Source organism: Alosa alosa, chromosome 6, assembly GCF_017589495.1.
Source record: "Alosa alosa isolate M-15738 ecotype Scorff River chromosome 6, AALO_Geno_1.1, whole genome shotgun sequence".
Classification (NCBI taxonomy): domain Eukaryota; kingdom Metazoa; phylum Chordata; class Actinopteri; order Clupeiformes; family Clupeidae; genus Alosa; species Alosa alosa.
Genome location: NC_063194.1, coordinates 4,717,559 through 4,736,440, shown reverse-complemented (window position 1 = coordinate 4,736,440; position 18,882 = coordinate 4,717,559). Strand labels below are relative to the sequence as shown.

At 38.4% G+C, this 18,882-nt stretch overlaps 1 protein-coding gene across 1 annotated transcript; it reads right to left on the bottom strand.

The window, feature by feature from the left end:
- Window positions 1–4,265: 4,265 nt before the first annotated feature.
- atp5mc1 (ATP synthase membrane subunit c locus 1) lies at window positions 4,266–9,719 on the bottom strand. Its single transcript, XM_048247051.1, has 5 exons — window positions 9,584–9,719; window positions 7,775–7,822; window positions 6,931–7,008; window positions 5,933–6,120; window positions 4,266–4,657 (listed from the first exon to the last, which is right to left on the bottom strand). Exons 2-5 carry the CDS (start codon window positions 7,811–7,813, stop codon window positions 4,543–4,545), a joined length of 420 nt encoding a protein of 139 aa, XP_048103008.1. The 5' UTR covers window positions 7,814–7,822; window positions 9,584–9,719; the 3' UTR covers window positions 4,266–4,542.
- Window positions 9,720–18,882: the final 9,163 nt, after the last annotated feature.

Below are 18,882 nucleotides of genomic sequence, written 5' to 3'. Positions count from 1 at the left end.
GCATTGGGTCACTAGCCTATATGATCAATTGACTTTAGTCAAGGGCTGTAAGCCTACACATGGTGATGGAGTAGTTATGGTAAACGTTTAATAATAGCCTTCTTTAACTCTGTACAATTTTCAGAGCTTACTTGCTGGCACCAAATTACCCAATAAGGGGATCACATTTCCTCTATGGTGCTGCTTTAGTGTACACATACCCCAGAGATGAGAAATACTTTTCTGTTTAAGGGACACCTATGAAGTTACATAATCTTCAGTGTCCCGCCGGCGGGACGGTTACCCCCCTCCCCCCAATATTCTAAATCAATTGTATGCACCATATTGCTATGTAGCATAGTAATGTTATACACCATTTCAAAGCTTTGACTCTGGGAATCCAAAATGACATTTTTTCATACAATCTGTATAGTGCTTTACATTCTCAGATTGATCATCCAAAATGCCCCCCTCCCCCTCTTTTGGTGCTATCCTGACTTCTGGCTTCAGTGTAGCTGCAGCACAATAAGTAGATGCAACATATTTGGTACTGAAATATTCACAAGAATCCATAGAAATTTAATCTTCATGTTGTATTATCCAATATTAGTTGTATAGATGTATAGTCTATTTTATACACACTCATTGAACCAACAAAGTAAATGCAAACATAGAGACTTTTTTGTAATTATTCCATATTTTATCAGTCTATATCAGAACACCTGACATACAATCTAAATAGTCCACAAGAAACCTTAAAGTGTTACCTTTCATTTGAGACCAGGATTATGCTTCTACACAGAGGGGTTCATGTGCAGTGAACATTTGATTGCCAGTATGCATTTTGGATAACAAAAAGTCCTATTGGGAGTTTCCATAGGCATTTTAGAAAAAGCATGAGTAAAATCTACTTTTGCACACAGCTTCACAAGACCTGGTGCTAGGGCTCAATTGTGTTTCTAAGTGATATCAAGTGACCTAGAGGGCTGAAATGTGGTCAGTTCAGAGATGCTTGTAATCCGGCAGAAAGAAAAAAATATATTCTAGCCTCTGTAACTCTGTGTGAGTACATCATTTTTTATTTTGACTGTTTCCTACGAAAACTACAGGTTCCTCACCTTTCTATAGATGTCCAACATTTGATGGTAGGCCCCAAAAGAGGTGGGAACAATGCCCTTGTAAATAGGCACAGTGCAATTTCAAGCAAAAACTTGACATTTTTATTGAGATCCATGTGGTTAATCTGGTGTCCAGAATATCAGACGATCAGGCCTTTGTGGAGATGGGAGAACCTAGTAGGACAGCCATCAGCACTCCATAATTCAGAGCTTTATGGTAGACTGGCTGGATGGAGGCCTTTCCTCTCTAAAATGGACATGACAACCTACTGTAAGTTTACCATTAAGCACCTAAACGACCCCCAGGCCTTGAGAAGCAAAAACCTCTGGTCTGATTAATCTATTTGGCCACAATTCCCAATAGCTCGTGTAGAGGAGACCAGGCACTGAGCGTCCCCTCATTACCATCCCTAGACAAACAGTGGATGCAGTGTCATGCTGTGGATAATTACTTTCTGCAACAAGGATATGTCAGGATAGAGGGGAAGATGAATGCAGAAAAATACAGACCAATCCCAGGGTGATTAGGTTCTCCGTCTGGGGGAAAGGTTTACATTTTTAAACAAGACAACGATCCAAAACATACTGCAAAGAACACAGAAGTGGCTTCAGGAAAACTCCCAAACTTGGAATTTTCTTGCCAAGAAAGGCGTGCCAAGCAAATCATTCTCAAGAAGACTTGAGGTATAGTCAATTCTGCCAAAGACATTTTAACCAAGTAGGTAAAGTGTCTGAACTGTAAATAGTACATTGAAAACTAAATAGCAAATTGTACGTATATATTTTTGATACATTTATAAAAGAAACTCCAAAAACTTTAAGCTTTGTCATTGTAAACTACTGAGGGTAGATTGATGAGAAAAAGTGAGTCAATCAATTATAAGATGAGTTGGAAAATAAAATGTGGAAAATTTGAAAAGGTCTGAAAACTTTCCATATACACACTGGGAGCCTGGGGACTCTGCAAAGATGTTGAAAGTGATTATAATGCCTTCAATTCTTGCAAGTGAAAGCAGAACCTTGGAGCAATGGCTGTGCTGATTATCAGAGGAAGTCATGGCCCTAGGATGCCTGTGTGATGCTCTGGACAAAGTTCTGCCTGCAGACCTTGGGTATATTATATGTATATGATATTCATGTTCATCAGTTTGACACATGTATACATTGTTGTGCGCCAGGTATTCCAATTTGGTGATTCACATGATTATGCATATAGAAGTGCCCTCTTTCAATAAGACTAATGCAGCCTACAAAATGTACCTGCAGGCAAAACTACATCTTGTTGGTTACCATACAGAGAGGTTATGACTCTCTGAAGGTTGTGTTATGATAAGCTTTCACATCCAAACTACTTCACACTCGACACACTGCCCTTACTTGGGTCCTCATGATGAAGTTAATCAGATGAACGGTTTGCAACCAACCACATACATGCACACATACAGATTCCTTGTTTTATAGTTGGATAACTTACTCTTCCAAATTGTACAGGAACAGTTTGAAGAACATCAGAGTTTCAGATGTTAAAGATTTTGCAATGTGATCGAACATCTGTGCAATGCTGTGAGGGCTCCATCTTGAAACTTACCAGACCTATAATCTGCTGATAACATCAGATACCAGGCCACCTTCTGAGATTCTGTGCAGTCAATGGCTTGGTAGGTTGAAGCTGAGTTTGAAACCTTAAAGGTGCTCTAAGCGATGTTGGGCAACGTCACTTCACGTTAAAACAAAACAGAGCTAGCTCGCTACTCCCTCCCGTGCAATTGAAATTCTCCTAAACGCACATCTCGTCGGTCACTGGCTGGAAGTTTGTTTTTATGGTCCAGGCTGGACCAGGTTGTTTTTTGGAGCCTGGGCTGTCCACAGAGACCGCATTTTTTACAGTGTATCCAGGGCACAGGCAGCTAGCGCATGGTGAGGTGATGTTTGCTGTATGTGATAAACATTTTTAGCAACTGCGTATCATCGCTTAGAGCACCTTTAAAGTTCATGATTTTAAATCCCCATTGTTTACAAACTATAGAATTAATATACATCCAATGCCTTCAATTCCACACACCAGTCACTGTGTTTGTATTTCTGAAATTAACTAAACTGTGCCAAAAACATTAACATGTGGTCATCACAATAGTTTCACTAAACCTGATGCCATTTTATAGGTGAATACACAATCCTTCCTTTCATTTGAGAGTATCTGTAAATACACGTTCAACTACTAAACTGAACAAGTAGCATTGATTCCATATTTTAAATAACAGAAGAAATTCCTGTCATAGTGACACCAGCATGCATATTCAATGGATCACTGAGTAACAGGTCCTCAGCAAGGGATTCTAAATCCTGCATTGAGACTCTCTAATCAACACTATAGGGGTGGGCAAAGTCAGTGTATTTAAACACTTGAGCAGGCCAACTCAAAGGAGAGTTCTGCTAATCAAAAGCGGCATTGATAAGTTTAGTGCAGAATGCCAGACATGGACAGATGGACATCAAGCGCAGGGGCTCACAGAAGCAGGCTTCAGTTTTTCTCAGTCACTTGGCATTTCTCAGATCAGAATTAAAATATGCAAACCCACTTGTGAAAGACATCTCTTTTTTTGAAATGCACTTACCGTAAATTGTGATTTGCTGTGTAAATGATGATTCGAGAAAGGCACCAAAGCGACAAAAAAAAATGCAAAGGCCTTTGGCTTCACGTTCACACCTTTGTTCATTTGGTTTCTCTCAGTGGTCGAGTTGACGGTTTAAAGGGGCTATGTGTAGAATGTTTAGTTTTAAACATACAAAAATGACCTAGAAATAGCAACAAAAATCATCATATACAACAGTTTTGTCATTATGTTGCCCAGATACCACATAATTAGAGCCTCGGACCATGCATAATTCGAGGCTATGGGGTACACAAACCATTTCATTGTTGTGTACTATGCATTCACCAGTAGGTGGCGAGAATGCATTAATGATAGCCAGTGTACCCCATAGCCTCCTTTTTTTACATGGCCGCCGCGTGAATAAGGCGAATAATGAAGACGGGAGGAATTTCTTTTGACAGTTAACTTCTTTCTTAACCCTGTCTAGGTCATGTACTACGAAAACTGGGGTGGTCCCCTAATGTCATCCCAAAAAGGCACTTACTGATGTAAAGAGGTTCATACAGACAGGCAATTTATCCCAATCATTTATTCAGACACTGTCCAAACCAGAGTGAGATCTTACATAAAATCTTTGAAAAAAAAAAAAAAAATAAAAAAAAATAAAGGAACATAAAAAGGTAGGACTTTAGTAGATCTGATGGAATGGCGTTGCCACAGTGACGTCAGCTGCACGTCATAAGAAGAGTTCCGATCCCTGGGAGGGGGGGGGGGGGACATGATGTGGGGACAAAAAAAAAAAAAAAAAAAAGGGGGGTGGTGATGGAAGCTGCAGAAGAACAAGTGCCCAGTTACATGGCGAACAGAATGAGGAAAGCCACCATGAGACAGAAGAGACCCATAGCCTCAGACAGAGCGAAACCCAAAATGGCATAAGAGAAGAGCTGCTGTTTCAAGGAGGGGTTTCTGTAAGTAGAAAAACAAAAGTCCAATGATCAGTGAATCATAACCATAAACACACACAAATACCATGAGCAAGTGTCATTTGAATACTAAGTGCATGGAACGTCACAAATAACATACTTCATAATATTAGCTGGGCCCATCACTGAAATCAGGGTCTGACGATACCGATTACAGGATGGGCATTGAAAGAAAGTGCAGGGCTCTACACTAACTTTTTTTGAAATGTTTAAAGCCAACAGTTAAACATGCCAATGCACCAGTTTCAAAAACTAAGAATGACAGAACATTTAAAGGAAGCAAAATTGAAAGAATATTAGTACTTTAATTTTTGTCTGTTTTATTTGTCTTTTTTTTTTAATAATCATGCTGTCATATTTGCATTTAGCCTGTATATCAAGTATCCTGCAAAATGTAATTTGTGAATCCATCTGTTGCAAATCCAAATGGTGACATACAGTAACTCCATACTGCAGGCCTACTACTACAACAGCCCATTTCCCTTTCACAACTCCGCATAGCCTAATCAAGGATATTTATTGTAAATGACCCCATAATAGGTTATTTAATTAAGGCAGTGTATCTGTTTATAGATCACATGCTTGATCATGTAGGTCTGAAATGTGTTTATTAGTTCATGACTGAAGAGGCCTTATGCCAATGTAGTAAGGGGTGAGGGGCTTTTCATTTGAAACAGGTCGTTCAGAGAAGAAAGTTCATTGTAACGCATTGGTGTAACAGCTTTAGCACCAGTATGAGGAGCTAACGTAACAGTGTTATTAAGATGCAGCCTACTTGATGTGAAAGACAGGCAAACAAACGGTGAGAACATCAGCAGTAAAGTCTAAGCCACTAGTCCCAGGGAACCAGTATATTTTGCATATTCCAGACAATCCCTTAACTTGACTAAGGCATATTACAGCCCTTGAATTTGATAACTAGCAACTGAGAAACTAAGTAACGCGAAACTGCTAACGTTGAGGTTCATGTAGTTTAGGTTTTATGCTGCATTCGCGATGTCATTCTATAGTTCACACCTGTAATGTTTTTCAATGTTTTGAGAGGCATTCCATGCTCTAGGCAAAGATTATCAATGTAATGCACTGATTACAATAACGGGAGACCAAGAGAATCATGCCTGTCGATAAATACATATATATCAAATATTGTCTTGAACTGATACAGTCCCTATGTATATTTGACATTGGCTAGATTACAGCACATAGATTAAGGTTCTTATATTCCTCAGGGTAGCACTGCAACCTTAAACCTTCATACCTGGCATAGCCAATGATGAGGCTGCCGAACACTGTTCCAATACCAGCCCCTGACCCGGCCACTCCCACGGTGGCTGCTCCGGCACCAATGAACTTGGCGGCTGTGTCGATGTCTCTGGACACAGCACTGGTCTGGAAGCTGCGTGCCACGCTCACCATGGAGGAGTCACTCATTGGCAACAGTGCCTGCTGTAGACACAGACAGACAGAGAGACACGTTAGTCACTCCAGAGCCCAATGCTGTGCATTCCACGTCATTTTCTAATAGTGAATAACAAGATTCTCCTACAACCCAAGGTCAAAAGTAGCCTCAGCTGACAATGGGCTGAATATTTTTCACCTTCCATCATATACATGCGCCAGAAGCCATCTCAGGCAAAAGTGGACAATCACCCATCCTGACACAAAAGACCTCTGAAGTTCGCCTACAAAAAATCTGCCATCTTTGAGATCCAGTATCTGGCGATTTTTCCTATGGGAAAACAACATGGGGATTTTGAATTATCGCTCCTGTTAAACTCTAGCGGGGACGGAAAAGTCTGAAATGCAGATGTTTTGCTGTACACACTTTTGTCCTCTGCCTTCGACTGGATACTGTAATCTCCGGTATGTAAAAGGCAACACACTTTGATTTTGGCTACCCCAGAGCCAACTTGCTAACTTAATGGCAAGTTGCATCGCAAGTTAGCTCTGGGGTAGTAAAAATCAAAGTGTGCCGCCTTCACGTACCGTAGATCACAGTATCCAATTGAAGAAGTCCCCACGAGAGTTTAACAGGTGAGAATTCCAAATTCCCATGTTATTTTCCCATAGGGCAAAGATGGTCGCTTTTTTGTAGGCGAACTTCAGAGGTCTATGAAAGCATATAGAACACATTTGTATACCCAGAATGATTAAGACAGACATTTTTAGCTTTGCATCAACACTTGACGCAAAAACCTGAGGTCATGGTACTGGCTGCAGAGGGTGCAGTTCCAATAGTTATAATGGGACACTCACCTGCTCGCTTCTTGCCTCAGGTCTGTTGAAGATGGACACAGACACAGGCCGGGCCAACACTCTGGACCCACCGCGCAGCTGCAAAGGGAAAACATGTCAACATTACATCAGATCAAATCAATCACACACTCATACTTTTTCAGCCATTAAAACTCTTCCAACTTAAAATCAGTGAATAATACCTTTGATAAGTCAAGCTGTTTTAATGGCATTTTCAACTTATGTTTGAAAACTACCATTCTATTCATAGGCAAGTTATATCCATAGCCTAAACCAAGTTGAATTCTGTATGTCCCATCCTGAACCATCAAAAATATATTGCTGTAAATCCCTTACATTAGTGACCCAGATGTCATATGACATCGTTTTCAGATATACTGAAACTGAATGTGGGAGTGAACCCAAAGCTGATGCAACATTAAAGTTATATGGACTATACATTTCCACTAGAACAGGATTGCAGGGATTGTTATATAAATCTGTTTCTTGAGGGCTAGAGCAGCCAGGCAGCTACAGTGCTACACGCTAGTGGTATAATTTGTGGGGGATCAATAAAGTATCTATCCATTTTCAAAAATGCCTCCAGAGTGTAGCACTGTAGCAGACTGGCTGCAGCAACGAGTCAGGTAGAACCATTTTTTTTTTTTTACCGACAGTACTCTCTGATCTTCAGAAACACAGATCTATACACCCTTGTACACACCCTTGACCATTTAAAGGCATTCTGTTGCCACCACCTATTTTTCAAAAGATTCTCCCAGCTGGAGAGTTGGAGGATTGAGCAGTACTGTTGCTATTCAACCCCTGAACTCTGAAACATTTGTCTGCCAGGGTGAATACATACCACAGCAGGTGAGGTGACAAACTTAGCACAGGCGTACATGGTGGATGTCTGTGAGGGGAGACAGAAGGATTAAGAGGTTAAAAGAACAATCCTCCTGTAATTTGTACCAATAACAGTTTTAGATATTTAGTCAAGATATTTATTTGATCAGTTAAATGACTAGCATTTAGACTACATTAAAGATGTCTGGATAGTAGAACTATGAATGCTATTTACGCAATCAGTGTACATATTGTTAAAGAATAACTGTAATGCACTGCATGACCATACACTATCTTGAATGTATGGCAAACAGTCAAGATAGGCAGATAGACTACATCTGGTGTACACAATGTAGCATTTGATTAGGCCATACAAGGTTCAGATTACAAAAAAGCGGCATCAGATTAATCAGGAAAGCAAGATGGCAAACTTAAGCTAACGTGAGCAGCAGACCAAAAACTGTACCTCAAAAGGTCCTCAGGGAGGCCATGTACAAAAAAAAGCATTTTTGCACTTCCAGTGAATGGGGTAACGTCAGCCAAGACACTATATTAACGCGCCAACCTCAGTATGGAGAGATAAGTGGCATCCACTTCTGGTTGAATGTCACGGCTACAGCAGTGGACAATCACGTCTGTTGCACTACACCCTACCCCGTGACATTTAGTAAAACCGTAAAGGCACGGTCCACCTTCAAATCTGACCGCTTTGATTGCCAAGCCGACTAATTCAGAGTACACTATTAACGTTAGGCGCATTTCACTGACAGCAAGCTAATCCAATTGTGCAGTCAATCATCCTCATCACAAGCGGCAGCGTAAATGTTAGTTCAACCATTCACAGACATAGCATCTGGAAAAAGATTGACATCCACAAAGACAGCATCGCTGTTTTATGTAACGTTCCTTAATGCTTTTACCTGAATGTTAACACATATTTTAATCATTTTAACTCGCAAGTCAATACGACGCCATTTGTACAACCTTCTGAACAGGTGAAGCAAGTTACGCTACGTTAACGTCACCAACTTGTACCGCTGCGTAGCCAGTTTTGCAGACTAACGTATTATCTTTTAGTGTAGTATGCAGAAAATTAATATTGGGAATTTGGAACAATGTTAACTAGGCACAAGGTTGCAGTGCCACTCACCTTATTTGCTCTCTAACGTTAGCTAACCTCTGTTAGCATGATAGTTGGCTTGCTAACGTGTACTCCAGACTGCTAACGCTGACCAAGTCCCACAACGTGAAGGTCACGAATACTGGATAACCATAACGTTAACTTTAGTGCAGATTGTAACGTCCCAACCCAGTGTAGGTTTATCTGAAAATTACTGTTGAGTAGCGGATCCTAGTTTACCGAATTAATACTGGAACGTTAACAACGTGACTGTTAGCAGTACTTTGGTTCGTCAGGCCCAAATTTGGACCCAAGTCAGACATTTTGCAGAAATGTTGCTCAGAGTGCGCTAATCACAGCTAACCTTAGGTAACGTTACATGGCAAATAGCCTATTGGGGATAATATTAGCTTATTAACATTAGGTGTATGACACGTAACCCCACAGACACAAACATGAAAACTTCGAGTTGTCTGTCCATAATGCGTTGTTAGTAAGCTAAGGTGTAAGCTCACGCTCATTCATTCATTTCAAAGTGACTGCTAACAGGCTAGCTATACAAAGTTAGCTTGAGCAGTCATTGAATGACCGTCCACATCTCTCAGTAACGTTAATCAAGAGACACATTAACCAGATTGCTGGCTTATATCCCATGCATGCTATATGGATTCAAACATTACTCAACTAAAAATATCAAAGACAACCTACCTATTAGTACAGTACAAACAGACCCAGGAACAGAAGGCTCAATTTAGCAGCTGCAGTCAATGAATGTACCTTCCAGGCTGTCACCTTGTCATTTATAAGCAAAGAAAGCACGTCCTCAATGTCTATTGGATGAGTCAAAACACCCTAATGTTCCAATTGGTGTTGCGCTCAGCAATGTCGAAACGGATAACCGATCACAGGACGATACTGTGAACTATAACATGTTTCATTGGTCTACTTCATTTTACAAGCGGGATGTAGTTTTATGGTGCATTGGTATTGGACAATATTACCGGGAAGCCCACGAAATCTTCCGTGTGCGACAGTGTCCTCCGCGCTTATTGGTTTCCTTGAGGAAGCAGAAGTTACAATTGTAACTCTTTCAGAGTAAAGTTACAATTTGACACAATCTGGACACAGGGAACACTGGACCTGACTCAGAGCAATGAAAGTTGTTTGGACTACTGTTCAAGTTAAGCAATTTGCAAACCTCTTATACACAGTTTATTAATGTCACAGAGTTCCCTATGAATCATAAATTAGCCTACTTTTGGGATTGCAGCTACAGACAAACACACTCCTACTTAAGTACACATACAAAACTAACTGATCGGAATTTATTATTTCATGCATAAAGTATTCTATTTCACCCATTCATAAGAAAAATAATTAGACTTGTAAATTCTTTAATAATGCCTTCCACATTCTAGTCATTCCACTCCAAATTTAAAGGCCTTGGACATTTGAAAAAATGTAGCAATAGCCTTCCATTTCCAATCTGCAGTTCACAAGAAGATAGACACTGCAAAAAATGAAATCTAACCAAGTGTTAATAATCTTCTATTCTAAGATCAAAGAATCTATTTGGTATTGTTTTTAGTATGAAAAGAAAAGACTAGTGCTCTCCCGTAAGATCATTTTGACTTCATTTAAGAAGACCTTGACTTATGTTAAGGAGTCTTATCAAGACAAATTTACTCAACATACTGGCAGACAAATTTGCTTAACGCACTGGCAGACAAATTTGCTTGTTTTCAGGATGAGATGTCTTAAAATAAGTCAAACTTTTCTTAAATTAAGTCAAATGATTTCATGAGAAAGCTCTAGGTAAGTCTCTTTATACTGAAAACAATACCAACTAGTTTTTTTTATCTTGATATAAGATTAATAACACTTGGTTAGATTGTGTTAGATAAGAAGTTTTTGTAGTGTAGGATCTACACTGTACTCTGTAGAAAAGGTAAAGGGGATTTATTGAACTTCATTTATTGATTTAGCATATCAAAATTCAAGTAGAATGTAATGCCAAAGGAATTACAATAGTGGATGGAAAGCTGCTAAAGTTGGTGGGGAAATTCCTGAAAAAAAAAACATTAAATCACTTAATCTTTGAGTTCATACAAACCCTCGTACCAAAAGACCTTGTGTGTCAAGGCGTTCTTGAGATATAACACTCAAGGTGTTTTTCACCTTGACATTTGACCTTTGACCTCCAACATCAATTCACTTCATCTTTGAATCAATACAAATACTCATACCAAATTTCAGGCATGTATGTCAAGGCATTCTTGAGATATCGCACTCATAGTGTTCATTGACTTGACCTTTGACCTCCAACATCAACTCACTTCATCTTTGAGTCCATACAAACACTTGTACCAAATTTGAAGCACATGCGTCAAACCGTTCTGGAGATATAATGCGCAAAGCATGAGATATGGCTGTGACTTTTATTTTGACACACGGGAAACACTTAAACAGGATGTGTAGTTTTAGGGAGCACCAGATTGTATGCATTAGAAGCTGAGACAGTTGATTTCACAGGTGACACCTGTGTCAGTGTTCTAATTAGCCCGGGAACTACTCTGGGAGCTTAACAAGCGCAGCTGCCTTTAGGCCATTATGACATCACAGCCTTTGAAGTCTAAGGAAGAAAATTGAGCTTTTTAACATTTTTAATCCCCTATTTCTCAAAAAGTATATACTTTATAAAAAATCTGAAATAATAACTCTCTTGCCCCACTCCAAACCTTCAGAACGGTTATTTCAACATGTCTGTACGTTAAGCGGTTAGTCGCATTAATTCTTGAAAAGGTAAAAAGAAAAGGTTATAATAATAACTAGAAAACGCAATTCCAGGGAATTACCAGTGCATGAAAATGCAAAACATATGGTGTGAAATATATTGTTAAAACAGATGATGTGCTAATTGGCAACCAACATGATGAGGTTTAATATAGTTGGAATGACTGAGCTAGGTAGATGAGGTTTAATATAGTTGGAATGACTGAACAGTTAAATAGGTGGATAGTTTAAAAGGTTAAATTATTTGCTAGGTAGATGATGTTTAATATAGTTGGAATGACTGAACTAGGTAGATGAGGTTTAATATAGTTGGAATGACTGAACAGTTAAATAGGTGGATAGTTTAAAGGTCCAGTATGTAGGAAATAATGGAAAATAAACTGTAACCATTCCAAAAATGATCACCATATGTTGTCAGAGAGTAAGGAAACACGATGAATTGAAGCAATGGCTTATTTGACAACATTACTCTAACCCGTAAAACCCATGGAAAAAAAATTAGTTACGGGGCGGAATCTCTTGGAATTTTCGTTTATGTTTTGAATGATTAATTCTAGAATAGCGTATTAATAATGGGATAGCTGGCCCTCCCTATTTGGGTTGCCAAATTAGCAAAGGCCAACTGTCAACAGCTGTCAGTTGTAGTCATGAACGCCTACGAGAGGCAGGCAAATTTCCAAAATTAAAACAAGAAACAAATTAAGTGGACATCGGAGGAGCTTCCTGAGATGGTGACGTCTTCGTCAAACGAAGAATATCAAGTCTGACTCAGAGCTGGCCATATTTCTCCACAACAGGTAGCCTAGGCTAAACTTCATCTGCATCGCTAACTTCAGCTAAATATGTTACGTTGGTTAGACAGGTATTTTTTGTTTTCACTGTTTCCGTAATGTGTAGCTGGTGCAGGTCAACTAACGTTAGCTAAGTCTTGATTACATCTGGCAACCCAGGAGAAGATCGCGTCTGGTAGTCTTGAGAACGTTCACCAGTGTTTTGATTTTGGCCTACAGAACGTTCGGTAACAGTCCTACAAATCGCACCTTTAAAAGGTTAAATTATTTGCGAGGTAGGCCTAGATGAGGTTTATTATAGTTGGAATGACTGAACAGTTAAATAGGTGGATAGTTTAAATGGTTAAATTATGTTGTGGACAGAGGAAACAGTTGAACAAGATGTGTAGTCTTATTAAGAGAATGAGACTGCATGCTTAAAGCCTGAGAAACTGACAGTTGATGCAGGTGGCCGGAACACCTGGCCTAGGATTCTAATTATAGTGCATGAAAATGCACTGTACTGTTCTTCCTAGGCTTCTTCTTCTTATTATTACAGTGCATGAAAATGCACTGTACTATTCTTCCTAGGCAACTTCTTCTTATTACAGTGCATGAAAATGCACTGTACTGTTCTTCCTAGGCAACTTCTTATTACAGTGCATGAAAATGCACTGTACTGTTCTTCCTAGGCATTTTTACAGTGCATGGAAATGCACTGTACTGTTCTTCCTAGGCTTCTTCTTATTACAGTGCATGAAAATGCACTGTACTGTTCTTCCTAGGCTTCTTCTTATTCTTCTTCTAACGCGTTTAATGCAGCTTCAACCGTTTAACGTAGAAACTTCATTCAAACTATGTTACGTAGGTCTTACTTAGGACATGGGTGCTATGTATTTTTCAGCTTTGTAACTTTTATACTTTTTAAACTATTAATTAAAAACTGTTCAAAATGTCCCCATAGACTTAACATGGGCTGATGACATCACAATAGAGCCGTTAAGCAATTGTGGTTAGCATAGTTAGCATGCTAGCATGTTAGCATGCTAGTTAACATTTTTAGCAAAACTGCTTAAAATGATTAGCTAAGTCAGCTAAGTAACATGGTTAGCATAGTTAGCATAACTGCTAAAAATGATTAATTAAGTTAGCTAACTAATATGGTTAGCATAGTTAACATGCTAGTTAGCATAGTTAGCATAACTGCTAAAAATGATTAGCTAAGTTAGCTAAGTCACATGGTTCGCATGTTAGTTAGCATAGTAACTTGGTTAACATTATTATCTTTGTTAACATAGTTAGCATAACTGCTAGCAAACATTAGAGCCATTCCAAGTGTCAGTTATCGTCAACTATCTACCTAAATAATTTAACCATTTAAACTATCCACCTATTTAACTGTTCAGTCATTCCAACTATATTAAACCTCATTTACTTAGCAACCAATATAGTTTGTTTTTACTCTGTATGATATTTTACATCATATTTTTGCATTTTCATGCACTGTATTTCCTTCAGGAAATGCTTTTCTAGTCTTCTTCTTCTTCTAACGCAGTTAATGCAGCTTCAACCGTTTAACGTAGAAACTTCATTCAAACTATGTTACATAGGTCTTACTTAGGACATGTGGGCTATGTATTTTTCATCTTTGTAACTTTTATACTTTTTAAACTATTAATTAAAAACTACTCAAAATTTCCCCATAGACTTAACATTATGATTATGACATCGTAATACGGCCGTTAAGCAATTAGAATCCTATGGCAGGTGTTCAGGCCACCTGGATCAACTGCCAGTCTCAGGCTTTAAGGATACAAACTGGCCCTATTAAGACTACACATCCTGTTCAACTGCTTCCTCTGCCAAAAACTGTTTAAAAATAAGAGTCCTCACTACAATATTTCACTGTTAAACAATTTAACCCTTTAAACTACTGAACTTTTTAACTGTTCAGCCATTGTAACTGTTACTTGTCATCAACTATGACTCCTACCCACTGTAGCTAGTTAGCATGGTTAGCATGTTAGCATCGCTAACATTGTTAGCATTTTTAGCAAAACTGCTAAAAATGATTAGCTAAGTTAGCTAAGTAACATGGTTAGCATGCTAGCATGTTAGTTAGCATTATTAACAAAACTGCTAAAAATGATTAGCTAAGTTAGCTAAGTAACATAGTTAGCATAGTTAGCATGCTAACATGTTAAACATGTTAGCATGCTAGTTAGCATTTTTAACAAAACTGCTAAAAATGATTAGCTATGTTAGCTAAGTAATATGGTTAGCATAGTTAGCATGCTAGTTAGCATTTTTAACAAAACTGCTAAAAATGGTTAGCTAAGTAACGTGGTTAGCATAGTTAGCATGTTAGTTAGCATTTTTAGGAAAACTGCTAAAAATGATTAGCTAAGTTAGCTAAGTAACATGGTTAGCATGCTAGTGTGTTAGCATGCTAGTTAGCATAGTAACTTGGTTAACATTATTATCTTTGTTAACATAGTTAGCATAACTGCTAGCAAACATTAGAGCCATTCCAACTGTCAGTTATCGTCAACTATCTACCTAAATAATTTAACCATTTAAACTATCCACCTATTTAACTGTTCAGTCATTCCAACTATATTAAACCTCATCTACTTAGCAACCAATATAGTTTGTTTTTACTCTGTATGATATTTTACATCATATTTTTGCATTTTCATGCACTGTATTTCCTTCAGGAAATGCTTTTCTAGTTATTATTATTCCGCTTACCACTTTTTCCGTACGCAATTTCTCTTGAACGGTTTAACTTAGAAACTTCATTCAAACTTTGTAACGTAGGTCTTCAAACAGATCGGGTTGGTATGACTTTTCAACTTTTATACTTTTTTAACTATTAAAAGAAAAACTTTTTAAAAATCCCCATAGACTTAACATTGCCGATTGTGACATCATAATACGGCCGTTAAGCAATTAGAATCCTATGGCAGGTGTTCAGGCCACCTGCAGCCTCAGGCTTCAAGCATACAATCTGGGTCAATTAAGACTACACATCCTATTCAACTGTTTCCTCTGCCCAAAACTGTTTCAAAATAAAAGTCCTCACTACAATAATCCACTGTTAAACAATGTAACCCATTAAACTACTGAACTTTTTACATTCAACTTTTAAACGGTCTACTTTTAAACTATCTATCTATTAAACTAGCTGTCTATCAACAACTTTTAAACTATCTACATTCAATTTTTAATCTTTTAAACTATATACATTCACTAGCTGTCTATCAACAACTTTTAACTTGTCATCAACTATGTCAACACTTTTCATCAACTATGACTCCTACCCACTGTAGCTAGTTAGCATGGTTAGCAAAGTTAGGATGTTAGCATTGCTAACATTGTTAACATTTTAAACAAAACTGCTAAAAATGATTAGCTAGGTTAGCTAAGTCACATGGTTAACATAGTTAGCATGCTAGTTAACAGTTTTTAGCAAAACTGCTAAAAATGATTAGCTAGGTTAGCTAAAGTAACATGGTATTTTACGTCACAACTTTAGCATTTTCATGCACTGGTAATTCCTTGGAATTGCATTTCTAGTTCTTATTATTCGTCTTCTTCTAACGCAGTTAATGTAGCTTCAACCGTTTAACGTAGAAACTTCATTCAAACTATGTTGCGTAGGTCTTGTATTTTTCAGCTTTGTAACTTTTATACTTTTTAAACTATTAATTCAAAACTACTAAAAATTTCCCCATAGACTTAACATGGGCTGATGACATCACAATGGACTAATTAACTTGATTTGCACCTGTATCATCTTCCAGCTGCTCATCTAGGCCCAATCAAAGAATCAGTTCAACTGATTGCACCTGTTTCAACTGCTTTCTACTGAACTAGACCAACTCTCTCTGTGTTTCTCCATCCTACAAGGATATAAGACACATTTCATCCAACTTTCTATCCATTCATCCTCTTCAAACCATTCACTCATCCACCCATTAAACTATCCATCAACATCCATTAAACAATCTGCCTATCAACATCCATTACACTATCTACATTTAACTTTTAAACTACATACTCTGTCTCAGGCTTTAAGCATACAATATGGCTCTATTAAGACTGCTGTTAAGCAATTAAAATCCTAGGCCAGGTGGCCAGGCCACCTGCACCCTATCAGTTTCTTAGGCTAACCTTTTAAACTATCCACCTATTTGACTGTTCAGTCAGTCCAACTATATTAAACCTCATCTACCTAGCAAATAATATAACCTTTTACACTATCCACCTATTTAACCGTTCAGTCATTCCAACTATATTAAACTTTGTCTACCTAGCAAATAATTTAACCTTTTAAACTATCCACCTATTTAACTGTTCAGTCATTCCAACTATATTAAACCTCATCTACCTAGTTCAGTCATTCCAACTATATTAAACCTCATCTACCTAGTTCAGTCATTTGAACTATATTAAACCTCATCATGTTGGTTGCCAATTAGCACATCATCTGTTTTAACAATATATTTCACACCATATGTTTTGCATTTTCATGCACTGGTAATTCCCTGGAATTGCGTTTTCTAGTTGCTTAAGTGCTCTATTATTATGTCATCAGCCCATGTTAAGTCTATGGGGAATTTTTGAATAGTTTTTAATCAATAGTTTAAAAAGTATAACAGTTACAAAGATGAAAAATACAAAGCCCCCATATCCTAAGTAAGACCTACGTAACATAGTTTGAATGAAGTTTCTACGTTAAACGGTTGAAGCTGCATTACAGTAAATGCGTTAGCGGAAGAATAAGAATAAGAAGCCTAGGAAGAACAGTACAGTGCATGAAAATGCACTGTACTGTTCTTCCTAGGCTTCTTATTCTTAAGAAGAAGAAGAAGCCAGGAGATTTCAAGATAGTGGATTCCATCCACTATAATGATATGACCTGAAATACACAATTAAATAACACGTTTTAATGTTTTTAAAAATGGAGATAAATCATTTTGTAACCAAACTCTTCAATTAGACTACAAAATTAGCCATTTTAACTAAGTACAGCGTCAACAACTATTTATTGCATTTCTTTCCACAGAATGAGAAATCGCAGGAGAAGTACAGCTAGAGGAGTGTCTAGGGAGGTGCTGTGTCTGGCAGCCAGCGAGGTAGATAGAGGAAGCTCAATAAGACATGCAGCCAGTTCCTATGGCATCTGTCATGTCACCCTCCAAAGATTTGTAAAAAAAAAAATAAATAATGCAGGAGCTGCATGGTGGCAACCCACCATTGCCAACTGTGGGCTATTCAACCCACAGAAAGGTTTTTTCTACTGAAGAAGAAGAGAAGTTGAGAGACTACTTGATTAAAGCTTCAGACATATGCTACGGGCTGAGCCCACGTGAGGTAGGCCTAGGCTGGTGAAGAAAGGATTGGACAAGGACTAACTGAAATAATGCTCTGACCTTAAATTCAAGTTCATATTATTTCCCAGTTATAAAATGTTAGTTTGAATTATATAAATAAATGAATAAATAACATATATATATTAATAAATTGTCATATTCGTAAGACCATTTGTGTGAAACAAATGTAAAAACAATTAATCTATTTACTGTTTTTTATGTTTTTTTATTTATTATTTTCATGTTTCTCAGGTCAGAAAACTGGCATTTCAATGTGCAGTTCAGTTCAACTGCACGTTTCCAGAGTCGTGGCAAAAGTCCCAAATGGCAGGCAGGGACTCATTTATCAGTTTCCTAAAAAGGAATAGGTCTCTTTCAATCCGGAAACCCCAGGCCACCAGTGTAGCAAGAGCCACCAGTTTTAATATTCACACAGTGGGGCATTTCTTTAAGAACTTACACACGGTATATGAGCGCCATTCTTTCTCAGGACGAGATGTTTGGAATATGGATGAAACCGGAGTAACTACAGTCCAAGCACCGGAGAAGATCATCGGCCCGAAAGGACAGCGGCAGATCGGGGCATTGACATCAGGGGAGAGGGGAAAGCTGGTGACTGTTGCTGTAGCCATAGCAGCTTGGGAAATTCAATCCCACCCTTTTTTGTTTTTCCCCGTAAGAGGTTCCATGCACATTTCATTCGTGAGGGACCACCTGCTTCAGTTGGCGTGGCAAACGGCTCAGGGTGGATGCAGACGGAGGAGTTTGTGATATACCTCCGCCACTTCGCAGACCACACGAAACCATCCCGAGTCAAAAGTCCTACTCTTATTAGATAACCACGTCTCCCACATATCCGTACCGGCCATGCAGTTTTGCAGGGAAAAGGGGATAGTCCTCCTCACCTTTCCACCACACTGCACGCACTAGTTGTGTCCTCTTGATCGCACTGTATTTCGCTCGTTCAAATGCAGGGTCAACAATCATTTGGATCAATGGATGAAGGCCAACCCAGGAAGAAACGCCAACATCTACGATCTCAAACCTGACGTTTTTCAAGAGGACT

Coding starts and splice junctions, on each gene's coding strand:
- atp5mc1 (XM_048247051.1), bottom strand. CDS start 7,813: ATGTACGCCTGTGCTAAGTTTGTCACCTCACCTGCTGTG. Junction 7,009..7,774: donor TTGTCACCTCACCTGCTGTG/GTATGTATTCAC, acceptor TTCCCTTTGCAG/CTGCGCGGTGGGTCCAGAGT. Junction 4,658..5,932: donor CTCATCATTGGCTATGCCAG/GTATGAAGGTTT, acceptor TTCTACTTACAG/AAACCCCTCCTTGAAACAGC.